This window comes from Cnephaeus nilssonii (assembly GCF_951640355.1).
Source record: "Cnephaeus nilssonii genome assembly, chromosome: 11".
NCBI classification, from domain to species: domain Eukaryota; kingdom Metazoa; phylum Chordata; class Mammalia; order Chiroptera; family Vespertilionidae; genus Cnephaeus; species Cnephaeus nilssonii.
This window is the reverse complement of record NC_137082.1, coordinates 93,887,438-93,908,295: the sequence shown is the minus strand read 5'-3', so window position 1 is coordinate 93,908,295 and position 20,858 is coordinate 93,887,438. Positions and strand designations below refer to the sequence as shown.

The following is a 20,858-nucleotide window of genomic DNA, read 5'->3' as shown; positions in this document are numbered from 1 at the left end:
CTCCTTTCAAAGACATGGGGGGGGGGCGGGGGGGGACTAACCAATCAACATACAGATGACTAAGGGCACTTGTTTCGGTGATTATTTCCCTCGATCAAGCTCATTAACAACGGCCACTCCTGGCAGGCAGCCCCTGCGGGCCACACGAGGGAACGAAATGCTCCACCAGGACCTCCCGAGGATCCTGGTCCCACAGCTGCTTCCTGCTCCTCCCCTCTGTCTCCTCTCTCCCAGCTCCCGGCTCCCGAGGAGCCCGGCCAGTCAGGTACAGGTGGGCGGTCCGACCATAAGGCGCCCCTTTTCCGCTTCATCCAGTGGGTCATGGGCCCACTCCCTTGCTCTGCCACTTCTGAAGGTGAGACCTCCTGGCCAGTTGGGTTCTGACACCACATGGCCCAGGAAGGGGTCAGAACTCCCCGTGCATCCAGAGGCCAGTCTCGTAGGACTGGAGCAGCTTTCGAGATGTTGTTTGTTTATAAACCTCTTGTGTTCAGGTGGGGACATCAGGGCTCAGGAGAGCGAGGGGGCTCCCCGGCGCCCCGGCCGGGAGCACGAGGAGGAGGCGCAGATATGGACCTGAGCGGGATCAGGCGAAGGGCCGGCGCCTAGAACGGACTCCGTGGAGTAAAGCTGACGGTGCCAGCTCTGCGAGCACTGGGTCCAGCCCAAGCCCTCTCCCGCCTCCTCTCTTACCTGAGCCATGAGCAGCCAGGCCGCACACTGCCCGGGGGCCACCAGGCTCTTCAGCTTCAGGGCGCTTAGCGTGAGGAGGAAGCCCACAAGCCCACTGGAAGGAGAGACCACCTGTGAGTGAGGCCTGTCTTCTCTGAGCCAACAGGGAACTGTTCCCTGGGACACTTCACCAGCCAGTTCTAACTTACACACCCACTTCCTCTGCTTCCCAGTGATCTCTAGGTTTAAAAAAGACAATTAGAAACCCAGTAAGCGCTACTTTCCTAGGAGCTGTGAAGAAAGCATTTTACTAGAGCTGGGGAGTGGGGTACAGAAATCTGGGAGGTCTCTGTTAAATCACGAGAAAAGGAAAGGGGGGACAGCACCTCCCGCCCCTCCGTTATGCTGGAGCTTGGTGCTTGCCAAGCAGCTTCCATTTCTCCCAGCAGAACACACGGCCAGGACAGATTCCCCAGGGAAAGCACCACCTGAGGGCAGAGGGTCTGGGTTCGAGGTCTGGGGAGGGCTGGCTCCCATGACACGCCCCCAAGCGAGGCACCCACACAGCAGCTGCGCTCTAGGAACGAGCCTACGCTGGGGTGACCTGCACGCGCCCCACCCTGGGGGCCGGAGGTGGGAGCATCTGGGGCCCGGCACTGACAGCCGTGGTCGGGAGCAGTGGCTGCACCAGAACCATCTTCACGGTCACCGTGTGGCCACGTGCAAAGCAAAGGGAACTCCAAGCGGAATGATCGCTCCTCCTGACGTGGGGCAGGCACTGGGGAAGGGAGTATGCAGGGACGCCAGCATGGAGGCCGACTCAGCAAAGACACGCAGTGAGGGCGAGTGTGGCTCGAAAAGCAAGAGACACGCCTGCAGTTGTGCCCCAAACCACAGGCAGGCTGTGAGCTGTGCCGTTTGCACCCCCAGGGCCTCGAGTCCCATGCTGCCCTCTGACCGTTGTGCAGGCGCTGATGGGTGGCTCTGACCTGACCGGGAGCTCGGGGGGGGGGGGGGGGGGGGCGGGGCCTGGCCTTGGCTGCTCTGCAGGTCCCCAGCCGGGACTTCATGGAGCACTTGCTCACGGTCTGCGGGCACTGGACCCACAGGCGGCCTCGGCAGGTAACAACGGTGGCCGTCATTACGGGGCCGGGCACATGCAGGGCTGCAGACTCCCTCTTCAGGGCACACAGCCCTGCCCTGCTAGCATTTCCCTCCTCCAGACGAGGAAACGAGTGAGGGCGGGGAGAAGCAGGTAACGTGGCTGAGACACACGGTCAGGGAGGAGCGGGCTGGACCTCACCCCACGTCAGCTTTCCCGCCACAGCCGAGGGCACGCGCTGAGCCTGCCCGCAGAGACCTGCCCCCCCAGAGCAGTGAAGTCGGGCTGGGTGGGGGTGCGGGGGAGGGGAACAGGGAGACAGGACGGCGCACGTGCCTAGTTCTATCCACGTGGTTGGTCCACATCCCTGAGTACTTCCCAAGGCCCCTGTTCAAGATCACCTCGTCCAGCCAGCTCCTCCTCAGTGGTTTCCACAGTCTGTCTCATAATCTTGGGGTTCAGTGGAGTTTTTTTTGAGGCTGCCCTTCAGGAGCAAGAGGGAGACCAAGGTGGAAGTGGAGAGGGTAGGACTGTGGACCCCAATCTTCCCTTGAACTCAACTAGCTCAGATTAAAGTTGAAAGAACTGCTTGTGGAGAGGAAAAGAAAGTCAGGAAATCCCAGCTCTTGGGCAAGTTTGGAAACCACTGCTGGGGCATAAACACTTCCGCAGGACAGGGGTCCTCGAAGGCCGAAGCCAGCTCCGAGCACCCAACCTCCCCCACCCCACCCCCGGCCACGCAATGGGTGACCGCCAGTGACCTTGGGCTTCGCCGGAGCAAAGACACCGCTGGGAGCACAGAAACAGGAGAGAACCGTGCGAGGGTCATGAGGTCAGATTACCTGGCGCAGCAGCTGCCGTGGAATCTGTAGAAATACAAGAAGGGGAAGTCCTGGGCGCGGAGGAGGTCACCTGCGGGCACAGCGAGGGTGAGACGGTGGCCCGCACGCCCGCGCCCACGGTCCCAGACAGGGCCTCCGCCCAGCCCCCGAGCGAGGAGCTGCCGGCAATGAGTTCACACCAGTGTCCCCAGGTTCCTGGTACTGGCCCTTTCTCCCAGTAACTATAATAGTCTGAGAGGAGGATGCACGGAGGGAGTCGGCCCTGGGCAGGACCCTGCTCAAGCCCTGCACATCACCTCTCTCAGGGCTGTGACAATGTCTCCCCCCTTGGCCTGGAGCTCAGAGAAGGTGAGAGATTTGCCCCAGATGGCACCACTCGAGCTGGGAGCCACAGCAGGAACCCCTCCCTCACAAGCCTGGATCCTCCCCTTCCCCAGCAGCACCCTGCCCGCAGCAGAGGGGGGACAAAAACAATCCTCTTTTCCAAAGACTGTTCTGTTCTCCTCTGCCTCAGACCTAAAGCCAGACTGAGAGAGACGCCTGACATCCTCTTCCCTTGTCGTGTTTCATGACGGCCCCGGCCCAGGGCCAGGCCGGCCGTGCACGCTCGTTTTAGGTGCCGGTCCAAAGGGCACATGTATTTCGCGTGAAGTCAGTTCATTCTTTGAGTCCCACTTGGTGCGAGAGGAAATAATCACACATACTGGCTGCTTCCCTCTCTGGAATTTGAACTTGGTCACAAACAAGAAGTCAGGAGATTAAAAAAGCAGCAAGTCTTCCAAAAACGTCCCAAGGAAAGGCATTGAGCGTTTCCACAGATCGCTCATCCTTCCAAACCGGGAGTCTCGGAGGCGCGGGAGGGGCCGGGCCTCAAGCCCCGCTCTGCCGCCTCTGGTTCTGCAGCCCTGGAGCCGGGGGGGGGGGGGGTGGGGGGGGGGGTGGGGGGGGGGGGTGTGCGAGCACTGGCAGCACGGGCGCTGTAAGGGCCGCACGGCACTCGTTCATCAGGAACTTGAGGACACAAGGCCCTCCCTCAGACCCTAACAATCTCCGTGATCACCGCCTCGCATTGGAAGGAACGTTCTGAATTCCATCTCTCGGGGGCTGTGTGTTTTCATGAAGATGACTGTTTTGTTCCATTTATCACATGTGTGTGTTTAACTGAAGGAGGGGATGAGAATGAGTGCGTGGGCGATGACTCCGGAAGGTTCCGGGGCCATGTCTAACCCTGGGTGTGACACGCTGGAAGGCAGCCACGTACCCTCCAGCATGTCCTCAGAGACAGGACCGGGGCAGCCCTGCACTGAACAGACACCGTGAGGCAAACACACAGACAAGATGAGGCTTACCTGTGGGATGAGCTGCGGAGGCCAGGAGCGCCACGCTGAAACGGAAACGGCGAGTGAAGGAACCCCGCACCAAGAACACACGTTTCCAACCTTTCTCCTCGGAAACGTGAACCTGGCACGTGACCTCGCCGATGGGCTCCCTCCGCCCGCACCCAGCTCCTCGGTGAGTGGAGCCTCCTGAAACTCTCCCGGTGGCCCGGGTGGAGCCTGCCCGGACACGAGCGTCCATGCCCCACCCCCGAGGGTCAGCCGTGCCCTGGCTGTCATCACACCCACCTCCTCCACAGAGTCGTGTCAGCCACATCAAGCGGCCTCCGAATTACAGCAGGCTGCGTTCTACACCGTGGCTGTTGAACGTGAGCTAAGTCTATTTTTGCCACAGAATTAACTGCATAGCAGGTAAGTTAAATGCTCACGAAGCCAGCCCACAAAATGACCCACCCCATCCACCACGGGCCTGAAAACTCCTGGTTTGCAATCGATGCCAGAAAGGATGAGGAAGAGGAGGAGGCGTGTTCTGCTGTGGAGGCCATATTCTTCCTGGCACTCTCCTACCTTCCTCTCCGGAAGCTTCTCCCGCCTCCCGGGCCCGTGGACAGTGCCTCCCGGGCCCGAGCCCACTTCTGTACTCTGTCCTTCTCCATTCCAGCCACCAGGCAGCTGGTCCAGTCAGAGGTCAGGAGTAAGACTTTTCCCCCAAGACCAATCAGGCCAGATACACAGCAGACCTTTTAAATCCATTCACTCAGCAATCGTTACTGAGTGCCTAGGAAGTGCCAGGTACTGCTCTAATCTGGGGACACAGCAAGCAAAAGAGAAGATACTCCTACACTCATGGGAATGAAATGGAGAAATGTGGGAAAACCATCATCTCCAGAGGCTGAGCTCCAATACATTCAGTTTCACAAGTCACACCCCAGAGAGAACAGCTATGCACACCCCTTTCACACAGACACATGGACACACAACACACACATGCACGCACACACACAACACACACATGCATGCACATGCATACATGCACACGCACAGAGACACACGTGCACACATACACGCACAAACACACACGCACGCACACACACACAATTTCATCTGCAAAACAAGGAGCGGGTATGAACAGAGATTATAGCCTCAAAACAACCTGTGGCCAGATTAAAAGTTAGAAACGAGGGGTCCCAGGAGCTCCCTGCCGGAGGGGGCGCCGTGGGGAGACCCGGCCCCGGCCCCTGGCTCCGGCTCCGTTCTGCACCCCGAGGACCTCACATGCTGCATGTGGACCCCTCAGCCTGCAAGTCCACCCACCGCCTCGCCTTCCACTGACAGCCTCCCCACGGGCACCGCTGGGTCTGGGAATGAGTTGGGAAGACAGGCCAGGGAGGCCCTGGAATCAAAGTCAGGACCACTCGGGGCGGGAAGTCCAGGGCCCAGGCTAGAGGGAGGCTCTGGGCTCTAGGAAAACTGCCCCCTTAGCCTTACAGACTCCACACCCCAGGAGACTCAGCCTCGGAACTGTGGGCAGGACAGAGGCCCTCCCTCCTGGTCTAGGGCCCTCCCCGCTGGTCTAGGGCCCCTCCCACCTGGTCTAGGGCCCCTCCCCCCTGGTCTAGGGCCCCTCCCCCCTGGTCTAGGGCCCCTCCCACCTGGTCTAGGGCCCCTCCCACCTGGTCTAGGGCCCCTCCTACCTGGTCTAGGGCCCCTCCCACCTGGTCTAGGGCCCCTCCCACCTGGTCTAGGGACCTCCCCCTGGTCTAGGGCCCCTCCCCCCTGGTCTAGGGCCCCTCCCACCTGGTCTAGGGCCCTCCCACCTGGTCTAGGGCCCCTCCCACCTGGTCTAGGGCCCTCCCACCTGGTCTAGGGCCCTCCCACCTGGTCTAGGGCCCTTCCACCTGGTTTAGGGCCCCTCCTACCTGGTCTAGGGCCCCTCCCACCTGGTCTAGGGCCCCTCCCACCTGGTCTAGGGCCCCTCCCACCTGGTCTAGGGCCCCTCCCACCTGGTCTAGGGCCCCTCCCCCCTGGTCTAGGGCCCCTTCCACCTGGTCTAGGGCCCTCCCACCTGGTCTAGGGCCCCTCCCACCTGGTCTAGGGCCCTCCCACCTGGTCTAGGGCCCTCCCACCTGGTCTAGGGCCCTTCCACCTGGTTTAGGGCCCCTCCTACCTGGTCTAGGGCCCCTCCCACCTGGTCTAGGGCCCCTCCCACCTGGTCTAGGGCCCCTCCCACCTGGTCTAGGGCCCCTCCCACCTGGTCTAGGGCCCCTCCCACCTGGTCTAGGGCCCCTCCCACCTGGTTTAGGGCCCCTCCCACCTGGTCTAGGGCCCTTCCACCTGGTTTAGGGCCCCTCCTACCTGGTCTAGGGCCCCTCCCACCTGGTCTAGGGCCCCTCCCACCTGGTTTAGGGCCCCTCCCACATGGTCTAGGGCCCTCCCCCCTGGTCTAGGGCCCTCCCACCTGGTCTAGGGCCCCTCCCACCTGGTCTAGGGCTCCTCCCACCTGGTCTAGGGCCCCTCCCACCTGGTCTAGGGCCCCTCCCACCTGATCTAGGCAGGGCTGCTGGCTGGTGTCCTGATTGGTCCCTCACAGACACTTAGCTCGCCTCCCTGGGGGCATGTTGGCTCAGAACTCCCAAGTCACAATATTATTGGGAAATAAGCTCTAGAAATATATAGAAAATAGCTCTAAAAATATATGAGTTACTCTTTGAAAATGTAAATTATATTTACCTGAATAAATAGTTTATGTACTGCTGGTCGATGTCACTAAGGAATAAGAAAAAGACAAACATAAAATAATAGAAGTGTTTTACGTATAGAAAGTAGTCGCTATCCTGTGTTAATAAATTATATCCATGCATAAGTTACTACATTTACAAATTATCATTAAATGGTCTGAAAAGTACTTCATACTCAAAACTAAATCCTGGTTCATTTAAAAAACACGTTTCCTAGTCTGGTCACACACACTCACTTGTGGCTGATTATTTCTCACTAGAGGTCCGGTGCATGAAATTCGTGCACGGGGGGTCCCCTCAGCCTGCACCCTCTCCAATCCAGGACCCCTCGGGGGATGTCCAACTGCAGGCAGTCAGACATCCCTCTCACAATCCTGGACCGCTGGCTCCTAATCGCTCACCTGCCTGCCTGCCTGGTCACCCCTAACAACCCGCCTCCCGCCGGCCTGATCACCCCTCACTGCCTCTGCGTGCCAGCCTGATCACCTCTAACTGCCCCCCCATGCTGGCCTGGTCACCCCTAACAGACCCCCGCTGCCGGCCAGGTTGCCCCCAACTGCACCCCTCCCGCCAGCCTGGTCGGCCTTAACTGCCCACCCCCCTGCCGGCCTGGTCACCCCCCAGCTGCCCCCCTCTACTGGCCTGGTCACCCTAACTGCCCCCCCCTTCCAGCATGGTCGCCCCCAACTGCCCCCCTGCTGGCCTAGTCACCCCCAACTGCCCCCTCTACCAGCCTGGTCTCCCCTCACTAACCCCCCTGCCGGCCTGGTCACCCCACACAGCCTGCTTGTTCAGTCATTTGGCCATCCCTCACTAACACCCCTGCCGGCCTGGTCACCCCACACAGCCTGCTGTTCAGTCATTTGGCCATCCCTCACTAACCCCCCTGCCAGCCTGGTCACCCCACACAGCCTGCTTGTTCAGTCATCTGGTTGTCCCTCACTAACACCCCTGCCAGCCTGGTCATAAGCAGCCATCTTGTGATGGTGTGAGGGTTATTTTGCATATTACCTCTTTATTATATAGGAGTAGAGGCCCAGTGCACAAAATTCATGCACAGGGGGTGGGGTATCCCTTAGCCCAGCCTGCACCCTCTCGCAAACCAGGACCCCTTGGGAGATGTCCTACTGCTGATCCCACAGGGATCCCCATGGGATCAGGCCTAAACCAACAGTCGGACATCCCTCTCGCAATCTGAGACCGCTGACTCCTAACCACTCGCCTGCCTGCCTACCTGATCACCCCTAATGACTCTGCCTGCCTGCCTCATTGCCCCTAACCACCTCCGCTATGTCCGGAATGACATCCGGAGGTTGTTCGGCTGTCCAGTCTAATTAGCGTATTACTCTTTTATTATAGACTAGAGGCCCGTTGCACAATATTCGTGCAAGAATAGGCCTTCCTTCCCCTGGCTTCACTCCCAGCTGCCCAGGAGCCGGCACGTCCCCGCTCCCTGGCCACCCGGGAGTCAGCACGTCCCTGCTCCTGGCCCACCCAGGAGCCGGCAAGTCCCCGCTCCCCGACCGCCCAGGAGTCAGCACGTCCCCACTCCCGGCCCACCCAGGAGCCGGCAAGTCCCCGCTCCCCGACCGCCCAGGAGCCAGCAAGTCTCCGCTCCCGGCCTGCCCTGGAGCCGGCAAGTCCTCGCTTCTGTCCAGAGCACCGCTCCAGTAGCTCCCTCCACCACTCCCCTTCCCCTCATAGCAGGCATCACGCCCCTCCCGGCCGCTCCGCGCCTGCATATGCAAATTAACCTCCATGGGTTAATTTACATACTCACTCTGATAGGCTGTGGGCGTAGCGGAGTGATGGTTAATTTTCATTTTTCTCTTTTATTAGGTAAGATAGCTAGCTAGATAGATGATAGATAGATAGATATAGACGATAGATAGATGATAGATGATATAGATAGATGATAGATAGATAGATAGATAGATAGATAGATAGATAGATAGATGATAGATAGATAGAGATATAGATAGATAGATAATAGGTTCATCGGCCACTTTAAATGAGTGTCAACTAGCTCAGACCAGGGCACCAGCTCTAGGGTTACTGTATTTGACCAATAAAAACATAGGACCCCAAAGAAACCAGAGTTTCAAATAAAGAACAATGTTTCATTATAACTACGTTCTAATTATTGTATGGTAAGTACTTACACCAAAAAAGATGACTCACTGCTTGTCTGAAATTCAAATTTAACTGGGTACCCTATATTTTATCTGGTAACTTCACTGGCTTTTTGCAGCAGAAAATACTTTATTAACAGCACAACACGTGCTATAGGCCCAGAGTCACACGTTCTCAGGTGTAACCTGCTCCCAGGAGCCACTCCCTCTGCACCTCTCCCCTCTCGGCCTTAGGAGGGCCTGGGACCCACAGCCAGATGGCTGGTTGGGGTTCCCACCTCACAGCCCAGCCCAGCCCCAGCCTGGGTTCCCTTCTTTCACATTCGCCGAGGCTGACCCACTGCCTGCCCACAGCGAGGGCCTCACTCTCCCCAGCACAGAGCCTCTGACGGGGACTCGGGGTCTGACCAGAGTCATGCTGGGGAGGGCTGGGGATTAGGAAAAGGAGCCCTGAGCCGAGGGAGTAACCCCTGAAGGAGGAGGACAGACTTTCCCTCTCCGCCTGGCACTGACGCTGGCCCGTGCCAGGCCCTGGGCACCTGCCTGGAGCGACTCAAAGACAAAAGAAAGCTCTGGGCCGAGCCTGCTGCCCACTGCACCCGACTGGCAGAGTCTGCGGACCGGAGCAGCCCTGGCGCCTGGGTCTCACCCTGCTCCTTAACCAAACCACAACGCGCCACCCCAGCACTTACCTTAGCGCACTGGGTTTCGGGGACTTCTGGAGGACCTTATAGGCCCCTGAAAAGGAAGCAACGTGTTACTGGCACAGGGCACTCTGGGTAAGGGGCTGCCTGCACCTCCAGGAAGCACCAAATCCACAGGGAGAAGGCAGCCCTCGCCCTGCAGGTCCCCACGCCCACAGGGGCCGCCACCACACCGGGAGGGTTGGGGTGGAAGTGGATAATCCGGGTGGTGATGCCTTCAGCACAGAGGTGCTGGGGGAGGCCGGTGGTCCCGGGGTGTGGTTAACAGGAAGCTATCGAGTGATGCGCAGGAGAAACTCCAGGATGTCTGACCGTGGGTACCTCGGGGCACGGTGCCCCAGGACCACAGACAAGAAGCACTGAACGTATGACTTGAATAGTCAGATGGCCCTTTTTTCACCCAGTTCCTTTTTTGTATATTGATGGAGTGTCTTTGGCACAGACTTCTGGGTCTCTTCCCACCGTGTTTAGAGAAGACCGACCAGCCTCCCACGGAGGACCTGAGCAAGCAGAACTGTGCGGTGGTGATTTTGTTCTTGTTTGTCCCTGAAGAGAGGAGACTGTATTGGAAATACAGTTTGAGGAAACCTCCCAAACAGGACAGTCAAACCAGAGAATGTCCATTTATTTTAACCTCGACGCCGTATTTAATTTCCTATTGTCCAAAGTCACTAAACTGCAGATTCACAATAAGATCTAAATACTAAGCCTTAATCATCATAGGGAGCATTCTTTCAAGACTTACCTACACAGAGTAAGTGAATCACAGCCCAGAAGTACCCATCCGGATCAAACTGTAACACAGGATTTAGAGAAAAATGGCTGTAGGTTCCCACAAACAGGCCAGCCTGGCAATCAGAAACCCTAAATGTTAACGCAGTGCCAGGCACAGGCGCCAGCCAGGGGCCCAGATGGGACTGTGGGGCCTGGAGTCAGGGTCTCACCCAGGTGCCTGCCACTCCTCCCAACATGCTCCCTGCCCCCAGCTCCCTCCCTCTCCCTCCCCGCTCGCCCTGGGCCTCTAGAAGGCCACGTGATGATGTCACCAATGGCTTCAAATCCCTCGGCAGTGCTCCAGAGACTTCAGGGTAAACTCCAAACTCAGGGCACCCGGCATCGCGACAAGCCCCTGCCCCCTATAGAGTGCATCCACGGCCCCTCTATAGAGAAAGGGAACTCCTCCTCCCCAGTCCCAATGCTCCCCCAGGCTCAGCCCTACTCCCCTCCCCTTCCTGTCTCCACAGAGGTTCTCATCCCACAGGTTTACTAATTCCTGTCTCTGTCGCCACCTGCACTTGAACGTAAATTCCAGGAGCCAGTGACCAGCCTAGAAGCACACACGTGTGTAGTAGGTGCTCAATGGAATTAAGTCCCAGCATGCTTAGGGCACCCCAGGGCAGGGCCCACCCCTGCTTGCTCCTGGCTAATCATCGTCCCTCTTCATGATTAGGTCCAGAAAGCAGGGCCTGGCTCCAGCATCGGAAAGATCTGGGTTAAACTCTAAAAGCCCATTCAATCGTCAGCTGGTGGCCTCATGGGCCGCCTCAGTCTCTGGCTATGACATGGAGACACCAGTGACCCCTGTGGACTTGTGAGGTCTTAAATAGGGCACAGGAAGCACTGGCCCGAGCCCAGGGCACAGCAGGCCCTGGAACCGTTAGCTTCCGTTCCCGTGTCCCCAGGTCTCTCAGGTGCTCACACATCCCACGCTGCCCTGCTGTACTAGTAATTCTCTCTCAATCGTCTGCCCTCCTCTCCTTTGCTCTGACAAGACTCCGCCTCTGTCTGTAGAGGACACCTCTTTGTGCCCCAGAGCCTGGCTCGGGGCCTGAATCTTCCTGGAGCCTCGGTAAGTGCTGGGGGAGCAAAGAAAGTCCCGGCAGGCAGGCAGCGAGGGGACTACTGGAGTGCGGGTGGCTCTCAGCCTCAGAAAGAAAGCAGGGGGGCAGGGCAAGTGAAAGTCACTCTGCAGAAGAGGCCTTGGGGAGAGAGGTCAGCTGCGCCCCAATGTGCGAGGCTCGGGCAACTCGGGCGCTGGCTGCAGGCTCTCCGAGAACCTACGGAGGCAGACTGCACCCATCACAGCACCCACCGCAGCACCCAGAGGCCAGAGCTCTGCGGCCACACTGCGCAGCCACGGGTAGAAGGTGGGGCCCCAAGGGAACGCGTTGGCCTGGCCAGCAGGCACCCGGCCTGAAAGCACTCAATGTCGACGCACAGGCCAGGCTTGTGCCGACCCCAAAAGGAAGGACTGGGAAATTCTGCTCCATGAGCAGCTTCATAGGAAAAGGCCTTGGGGGGAAAGAAAACACGCTGACTGAGCTTACCTGGGCGTCATTGAAGGGGAGGCTCCCCGCAGCGGCCAGGAGCAGGAGGGCGCTGTGGAGAGAAGGAAGACAAGCAGATTCAGGGTTCAGCATCCGCGAATCCTCGAGAGCGTGGGGCTGAGCTACATGGACGGAGCTCAGCGGAGGCCATGGTCCCGCGAGACCAAGTCTGGCCCCTGTCCACTCTCAGAGAGCCCATGACTTCCGCAGTTTTCAACTGTGTGCCCCACCGACCACCAGCCGTCTCCCCAAAGACGGGCGTTGGCAGGACATTTGCAAAATCAAAGCTGAATCATAAGCAAACATTTGAGACAAACTCAAACTTAGGGACAATCCACAAAACTGGGCTTCCCCTCTTCAAAAATGTGACGGCTCATAGTATGTGGGGACAGGAGATCTGACTTCGGGTGCTGGGCACAAGGTGCAATACAGAGATCTTGTAAACAGAAACCCACCCTGAAACCTCTATGTTCATGTTGACCAATGTCACCCCAAAAATTTAAAAAATTTAACACACACACACACATGCACACACACACACGTGCACACACACGCACATGCACACACGCACACGCACACACATACACACACGCACACAGCGAAGGCAGTGAAAGACCACGGGAGGCAGAGGAACCGTCCAGACTGGAGAGCACGCAGACACAACACCTCGGGGGGAGATGACCATGAAAGACCACATTGGGATAGACGGCCAAGTGTGGACATGGACTCCATATTAGGTAACAGGATTGTACAAGATACGTATTTCCTAAGTTTAATAATTGCAGTTTACACAGGAGTGTTATTTTTAGGAGACACACGTTAACATATTCAGGGGTAAGGGTGAGGTCTCTGCAACTTATTCTCAAATGGCTCAGAAAAAATCCTATATAATAAAAGGTTAATATGCAAATAGACCGAACAACAGAACCACTGGTTGCTATGACACGCACTGACTACCAGGGGGCAGGCGCTCGACGCAGGTTCTCCCTGATGGTCAGTGCACTCCCACAGCGGGGGCGCCACTCAGCCAGAAGCCCTGAGCCGGCTCATGGCTGGCGAGTGCAGTGGCAATGGCAGGAGCCTCTCCCACCTCCACGGCAGCGCTAAGGATGTCTGACTTCCAGCTTAGGCCTGCTCCCCATGGGAAGCGATCCTAAGCCATCAGTCAGACATCCCCCGAGGGCTCCCAGACTGCAAGAGGGCGCAGGCTGGGCTGAGGGACCCACCCGAGTGCACGAATTTCGTGCACCGGGCCTCTAGTTAAAGAAAAATTGTATATGCATATTCTTATTTATGTGATATGTATGTATATATATTTTTTTGCTTAGATTTCTCGAATCTAAGCAAAAGGTATATGTGAGCGAGTTCCTGTAATGGTCTTGCAACTTTTCAGTAGGTTTAAACCTTTTTCCCAAATAAAAGGTTTTATTAGGAAGTCTTTTATCCTTACTCAGACATTTACAGCTGAGATGATACGGTGCCTGCGATCTGCTGGAGTGGGAGGCCCTGGGTGGAGGCACAGGGTGAAAACTATTGCCCTAGCCAGTTTGCTCAGTGGTTAGAGCGTCGGTCATAGGACGGAGGGATCCCGGGTTCGATTCCAGTCAAGGGCACATACCTCGGTTGCAGCATCGATCCCGGACCCTGGGCCCAAGGCCTGGGGACTGGTATGGAGGGATTTCAGAGAGTGGGGGCAACACAACCTTGGGAAGGTCAGGACAACATGGGTCATCCTGAGGCTCAGAAAGGCTCTCCTCTCCAGCCCCTCCAGCTCACACACATACACACACGTGTGCGCGCACACACGCACACACGGAGGACGCCAAGGCACAGACTGCCCCGGCTCAGAGGCAAAGGGCTGGGTGGAGGGAAGCTGTCGGGAGGCTTTGCTGGGCTGCCCGGGATGGGAAGGGTTAAGCTGGGAGGAGAGGTGGCTCCTAATGAGTTTGGGGTCTACCTTCGGAGGAAGGCTCTCCAGAACACAGGGCCCCTCCTCATCCCAGGCCATGAGCAGGAGGGTCCCCTCAAGCTGACAACCCCCGGGCTGAGGGGAGGGAGACAGCCCTGGTTTCCCACCAACCATGGCCCTGGCAGTGCCTAACTGCCTCAGTGTGGGTGGGCTTTCAAGCCTGTTGAGCACCTGCTAACCTTTTTTTTTAAAAAAAAAAGTGTTTTATTGACTTCAGAGAGGAGGGAAAGGAAGAGAGAGATAGAAACATCAATGATGAGAGAGAATCATTGATTGACTGCCTCCTGCACGTTGCCCACTGGGGACCGAGCCCGCAACCCAGGCATGTGCCCTTGACTGGAATCGAACCCAGGACCCTTCAGTCCACAGGCCGACGCTTTATCCACTGAGTCACACCCGCTAGGGCAGCACCTGCTAATCTCTTAAACAAGAGGATGAGTCCTGATGTTTCTTTTCTTTTTCCAAGTAGCAGCCTGAAATAAAGTAAAAAATAGAGACTGAATGGAAGCCCAGAAATGCTGGGAACAACAAGCCTCTCGCTGGGTTTCCAGCCCCGGCACGGAACTCCTGCAGAGGGACAGGAAGTGCACTAGTCATCCAGGTCAGAATCAGCGCCCCTGGGCAGGGGCCTGCCTGAGTGTCCTGCTGGGGAAACTGAGGCACGGAGGAGGGGGTGGCGCTGGCACCTGCCTGCTGTCACCTGGCCTTCGCCCAGGCTCACGGTGCAGATCCCTGACTCGCAGGCCAGTGCTTTCTCCACTGGGAATGCTTTCAAACCCAATGAACTGAGCACTATTTTTAAATTTTTAAGTCATTCCATGTTTTCCATTTTCACTCTCCATTGGTATTGCACAACTCTGTGAAGTTTTGGGCATCAACGACTGAAATCGAGCAGGGGTTGTTTTTGCCTTACGAATAAAATATTCCAGAAAAAGAGGAAGTAAATTTTAGAGTAAGACACAAAACAGGGATACATGAGTATTTATAACAAATTCCTCTGTCAACTCTCAAGTATGAATCTTCCACAAACAGTTTTACCATCGAAGTTAAAAATCAGGTTAAATCTTGTATTTTAGAGGTTTGTGGGTTTGTGTTTGTGTGTGTGTGTGTGTTTTAAACTTACCTACAGATCTTGGCAGGAGGCGTTTTCTGCATGAAAATAAGAGATTTATAATTAGTCTTTAAAGACCCTTTTCCGTAAAAGAAAACGTGAAGGTCAAGTGTACTGGGGGCCGAGCGGCAGCTGCATGGAGCGGTGCTGAGGCTCGCTGCTGGGACCGGAGGAGGATGACTCAGCGCTCAGGCTGTCACCTCGGCAAAGCGCCTGTGGGTGCAGCGTTCCCCATCCCCGCCACCCCCAGCCCTGTCCAAATACGCTCCATGGGAGAGAGCGGCAAGACGCGGGCCAAGCCTCCCATCCCACGCATCACGGGAGGGAGGGAGAGACCCATGTGACTGTGATAAAGGATTGAAGTGTGTGTCCGACTCCCAGTACAGCCGTCTCTTTAATTTTCCTTCCATTAATCCAGCTCTGACTCTCGGCGGTGCTATAAATTCTCTGGCATGATGTGTAAATTAAGAAACAAAAAAAGAAGGGACATTGGACTCCACCCTTACCGAGAAGGAAAAATAAGAGCAGGAATCTCAACTTGGCGCTCAAAGCTCAGGGAAATGAAGACATCCTAATGCGGACGCTCCCTGATCGCCTCCTGTCTGTGGTGGGTTGAAGGGCACTGGTCTCTGCACTCAGGGAGAGAGTCTGCAGGGAGGAGCACAGATCGCGCTGTACTTGCAGGGGAAACGGTCGAGTAGGAGAACAGGCGAATCCTGAACATTTCAGAAGGGTTATGCTGCTGGCTGAGGACAAACTATACTTTTTTTTAATTTTATTTTTATTGCTTTCAGAGAGGAAGGGAGAGGGGAAGAGAGATAGAAACATCGATGATGAGAGAAAACCATGGATCGGCTGCCTCCTGCACGTCCCCCACTGGGGGTTGAGCCTGCAACCTGGGCCTGTGCCCTGACTGGGAATCGAGCCCTGACCTCCTGTTTCATAGGTCGATGCTTAACCCCTGAGCCACACCGGCCAGGCCTAACTATAATTTTCTGAATCCGGATTAAGTGTGAGGTACAACCACACTGGTTAAGAGAGAGCACTGACAAGAGGACGCCTGGTTTGCTATGAGGAGACTCTAAGTCTCCCACATCACTGAACAGCCCAGCCCGCAGTTTCAATGCACAGACTTCCCTCGCTCATCTCTGTGGGCCCTGCCTCAGCAGCACAGGGGACAGGCTAACCTTGCCTCCACTGCCCCCTGGTGGCGACACCTAGCCCTTCAGTACAGAAAGGATGACCCACGCCCAGGTGACCTGCTCCTGACAACTGGATAAGCGTCCCCAGGACGGGGAAAACGTGTCCCTAAGAGATTCTGAGCTAAATATAGCCAACACCTCAGGACGGATGGAGGTGCAGGGACAGAGGGACAGACACAAAGGGAGGCCCCCAGCTCTCCTGTGAGGGACATGCTCACCCCACCGTTTGGGAACTTCGTTACAGGTAGCACACCAGTCCAGTGCCTGAGCGAGCACACCGGTTCCACAGAGGAGAGGGTGCTTTTTTATGTTATTATTTTCTAAAAATATGTTTTTATTGATTTCAGAGAGGAAGGGAGAGGGAGAGATAGAAACATCAATGACAAGAGAGAATCCTTGATCGCCGGCCTCCTACACGCCCCCTACTAGGCATCAGCCCACAACCCGGGCATATGCCCAGGCATGTGCCCCAACCTCGACCTCCTGGTTCATGGGTTGATGCTCAACCCCTGAGCCACGCCAGCTGGGCGTCCTTTTTTATTTTAAACCCCTCAGACTAAAGGAGCTCCGACCTGAGACAGAGCTCCATCCCCCATGGCTCCAGGAACAAAGACGGGGTGGGGGTGTCATCAGGGTAAGTCCTGGTGCTGACCCAGGGCTCAGATTGGGTCAGCACACGCCTCCAAGTCACTGCCAACGTCACGCACGAACCTCGCGTGGCTGGGTTAGCTGACCGCCTCCAAGGCTCCTCGCTCTGGCCGCTGCTATCCTCGCGCTCTACCAGTCCTCACTGCGTCCGCGTTCATTAGGGTCTTGGGTTATGGGCTACACGTGAGGACACTGAGGCCCCGAGAATTAGGTCAGCTGCCCAAGGTCGAAGGGCTTGGGACACACAACCTAGCGCCACAGCCCGACCCTTTATGACCCTATGACCCTGCTCGGCCACAGCCCACCGGCCAGACCTGTCTCTCCCCCCGCTACCCCAGCCCCATAGCCCTTTCAGGCCTCAGCCCTCACGTGCTGGTTCTGGCTGGGGAGACAATGATCAGGCTGGGAGAGCCCAGTGAGAAGCGACTCTGAGGAAACATGCCAGTTCCATTTGGACCCCCTGGCAGCTCGGCTGCCCAGGAAACACCCAGCAGGCCCCGGGGCTGAGCTGAAGAGGCAGCGCTAAGCTCAAGAGGCAGCGGACTTGGGGTCACCAGGAACTGAAGGCAGCTGGTGCCACAGGGGGAGGAGATTGTCCAGAACGTGTCTGGTCTCCGAGGCTCCCTAGGAGGCCCTGGAGGGCAGACAAAGGAAGAAGGACGGGCGGCTATGAAGAAAGAGCCAGAGACTCGGGAAGAGGCCAGCAGGGAGGGGAATGAGGTCATGTGAGCTGAGCTGAGAGCAGGGTGTGGGGTGGTGGAAGGTGCAAAAGACCAACAGAGTCGCAAACATGAAGCCATCAGGGGCTTCCCCAGAGCAATTTCAGGTAATGGTGGGGGCGGAAGCAGGAAATGTGGGAGGTGAGAGAGACAGGAGGATGTGGACAGCATGGACTCGGTACGGGCAAGGGCCAGGACGAGAAGAGTGGAGGTGCAGGGGGGGGGGGGTGTGCATGGGCACAGCAGCGTGCTGGCTTTCCTGTCCGGTTTTGGTTTTACAAACACAGTTGATAAAAAAGCTGTGGTGTATCTAGACCATGGAATACTATGCAGCTGTAACAAAGAAGGCTCTCTTACCCTCTGAGACAGCATGGAGGGACCTGGAGAGTATCATGCTAAGCGAAATAAGCCAGTCAGAGAAAGACAAGTATCCATGACCTCACTCCTACGTGGAATCTAATGAACAAAATAAACTGATGACACAAAACAGATCCAGAGACACAGAAGCATGGAACAGAGTGCAAAATCTCAGAGGGCCAGCAGGGGAGGGTGGGTGGGAAGAGATTAACCAAAGAGCTTATATGTACACTAGTGCCCTGGTAGGGGGCGTGGCCTGCGGGGATCGGCCCACAGCAGGAGCAGCCGCTCATCATCCCAGTCAGCCAAGCAGCACTCCCACTGTGGCAGCACACTGACCACCAGAGGGCAGCTCCTGCATTGAGCATCTGCCCCCTGGTGGTCAGTGTGCATCATAGCGACTGGTCGAGTGGTCGTTCTAGTCGTTCGGCCGTTCAGTCGCTGGGCTTTTATTATATAGGACTAGTGCCCCGGAGCATGGATTCGTGTACATTGAGAGGAAATTAATTAGAAGGTGGCCGGCAGGGTAGGACTGGGCAGGGTTCTCCCTTCACTGGTGGTCACAGCTGGGGCAGCACCACGGCTCAAAGGGCGTCTACAGAGTGAGCAGGGTCCCTCCAGCAGGTGAGGTCCCTCGGCCTGGCCTGTGGGGATCTCCGGCTCTCCGACATCTCCCGAGGGGTCCCATATTGCAAGACGGCGGTTCTCAGGTGATGCACCCAGAATTGGGCTCCCTCTTCTCTGGTTCCGGGGTGCTTCCCCCGAGAACTGCCACTGCCAGGTCACTGCAGCTCGGCAGCTCCTGCGTTGAGCAGCTGGCCCCTGTTGGTCAGTGCACGTCATAGCTACTGGTCAGACGGTCAGACAGTCGCTTAGCCTTTTATATATATAGATATGCTTAACTGTGGACACAGACAATATGCAGTGAAGGCCCAGGATGGCGAATGGGGGACGGGTATGTGATAGAGAGAGTCAATGGGGGAAGGGACATCTGTAATACTTTCAACAATAAAGATAAACTTAAAAACAAGTAAGTAAGCACAGTTTTTGTGAGTGGGTCTCTGGGACATGCTCCACCCCTGACTGAGAGCACTGAGCGTGTTGTGGGCCGAGCGAACAGCCAGCAGAGTGGGAGGGTAACTAGCACGGAGAGGAGGGCAGGTAACCCAGGAGCTGCAGGCAGGCATGATAGGGCGCATGGGTGCGCAGTGGCCTCGGCCACGGGAGGGACTCCTCCCTCCTCCCCACCTGTAAGAAGTGTGCTGCCTGAATGGCTCACAAGCCTCTCTTAAAAGTTCCAAAATTTTGATATGGAATCATTTTAAAAGGGAAGATGTTAGGAAAAAAGTAACTCCTGAAAGAGGGACAGAGTTAAAACCACCACTAATAATGTCAATCAACACAGCTAACATACAGAGCACCGACTACGTGCCAGACACCGTGGGAAGCACTGATGTGTGCTGCACTGTGCCCTCCCGACAGCACTATGAGCTGGGTGAAGTCACTGCCCCTTCGCAGACGAAGGCACAGAGGTGAAGAAGCATGTCCTAGCTGGTTTGAGGCTGAGCTGGCACTGGGAAGGGAAAGGAATGTCTGTCCCCGGGGTGGAAAGTGGGCAATGCCCCAGAGCTCTATAGAAAGCTTGGATAGGGGCGTCCATGTGGTACTCGGAGGCGCTGGGAGGCGCTGGGAGGGGACCCACCAGGCCCACTGGGAATCCCTCCTGGCATCCCAAGGCCCTGGCTCAGGCTTGGCCTGGAGTCCCACAGGGTCAACACGCACTCCCACCTATGCTTGGTGGACTGACGGATGTCAAAACCGTGGTCCTCAAAAGTAATGTCCAGCAGTCCTGACTGGCAACAGATATCCGGAGAAGGTAGACACTAATTTCAGCCGTTAAAAAAAGGCGCGTCTTTGAAATTTAAAGCGAGGGACGTGAGACTGGCATTATGCATTATCATTTACCTCTTTCCGAAAACATATCCGGTGCCCACAGATGATGACTTCAGCTGCATTGTGCAAAGTGAGAAACACAGGAATGGCCTGAAAGGAAACAGAATAAGAAGCATGAAGATATTTTCTGTGATCTCATAATTACATAATTCTTGATTTCTGCTTAAAAATAAAGACCCGTGGGAACGTTTGGCATTCACATATCCTATATAATAAAGAGGTAATATGCAAATTGACTGTCACGCCCTCACACAAGATGGCCGCCCCCATGTGGTCACATGTACTAGCATAATCATCTCCAGCAACACCCCTCCTGCATGGGCTGGTGCTCTGGGTCGGAGTCCTGTGCTAGGGGAGGTGGCTGTAGAGGCTCCCTTCCCACGGCTACTCCATCAGCACACAGTTACTACGCATCAGCTTTGTGTCAAGCACTGTGCCAGGTACAGAGGACACATCCCGTGAATAAGTGGACCCCTGCAAGACGGACTGGCCTGCTCTCGGTGGGTGTGCATGGGTCCTAAAGAGCGAGTCTGGAAAGGCGAAAGGCCAGAGGAGTTGCCACTGTCCAGACCACTGTCTAGAACCAGAGGCAGATAACCAAGCCTTGAAACACTTGAGTTCCTTCTTCTGCCAGGCGGTTACCCTCTGCCTCACCCATCACCTATCAGGTGACTATGAGAAACACATACAAACATACAGGGGGAAAATCACTCTAGAAACATATGAAAAAGCACTGTACAACAAAAACATATTGTTATTATTAGTACGACACCCTTGTTATTCAAACTTCAAAATTCTGGCATCAGTAACTACCCAGATCCTACAAAATGTTAAAAACCTTTGGACAACACACCTTTCTTACCCAGTGCTCTACTCTGCAGAGGAGAGGAAGCCCCCCAGGCCACGGGCTGCGAGTAAGGCAGCAGACCAGCCCGAGGGCACAGCATCCAGCAGAGCCGCACGGCCAGCGCAGCTCGGGGTCTGGCTGAGCACCGCCTGGCACTGCAGGTCACTCCTTAGCCCACCCAGGGCGTCTCTCCCCCAC

At 56.3% G+C, this 20,858-nt stretch overlaps 1 protein-coding gene across 7 annotated transcripts in view; it reads right to left on the bottom strand.

Moving 5' to 3' along the window:
• Positions 1-20,858, bottom strand: part of TMEM241 (transmembrane protein 241) — a 52,950-nt gene that overhangs the window by 18,070 nt on the left and 14,022 nt on the right. For 5 of the 7 annotated variants that reach the window (XR_013814256.1, XM_079785281.1, XM_079785279.1 and 2 more), the window contains 9 exons: positions 19,826-19,903; positions 14,947-14,972; positions 11,855-11,906; positions 10,273-10,321; positions 9,516-9,561; positions 6,684-6,719; positions 3,966-4,000; positions 2,617-2,686; positions 694-787 (listed from right to left, as the gene is read on the bottom strand). Coding sequence is in view for 6 of the 7 variants with exons in the window: in XM_079785281.1 (XP_079641407.1) it covers positions 694-787; positions 2,617-2,686; positions 3,966-4,000; positions 6,684-6,719; positions 9,516-9,561; positions 10,273-10,321; positions 11,855-11,906; positions 14,947-14,972; positions 19,826-19,903 (486 nt within the window). In the remaining variant the exon portion in view is untranslated. Of the gene's footprint in view, positions 1-6; positions 2,259-2,616; positions 2,687-3,965; positions 4,001-6,683; positions 6,720-9,515; positions 9,562-10,272; positions 10,322-11,854; positions 11,907-14,946; positions 14,973-19,825; positions 19,904-20,858 lie in introns of those variants that run through there. The other 2 variants (XM_079785280.1, XM_079785284.1) reach the window with 2 other exon arrangements.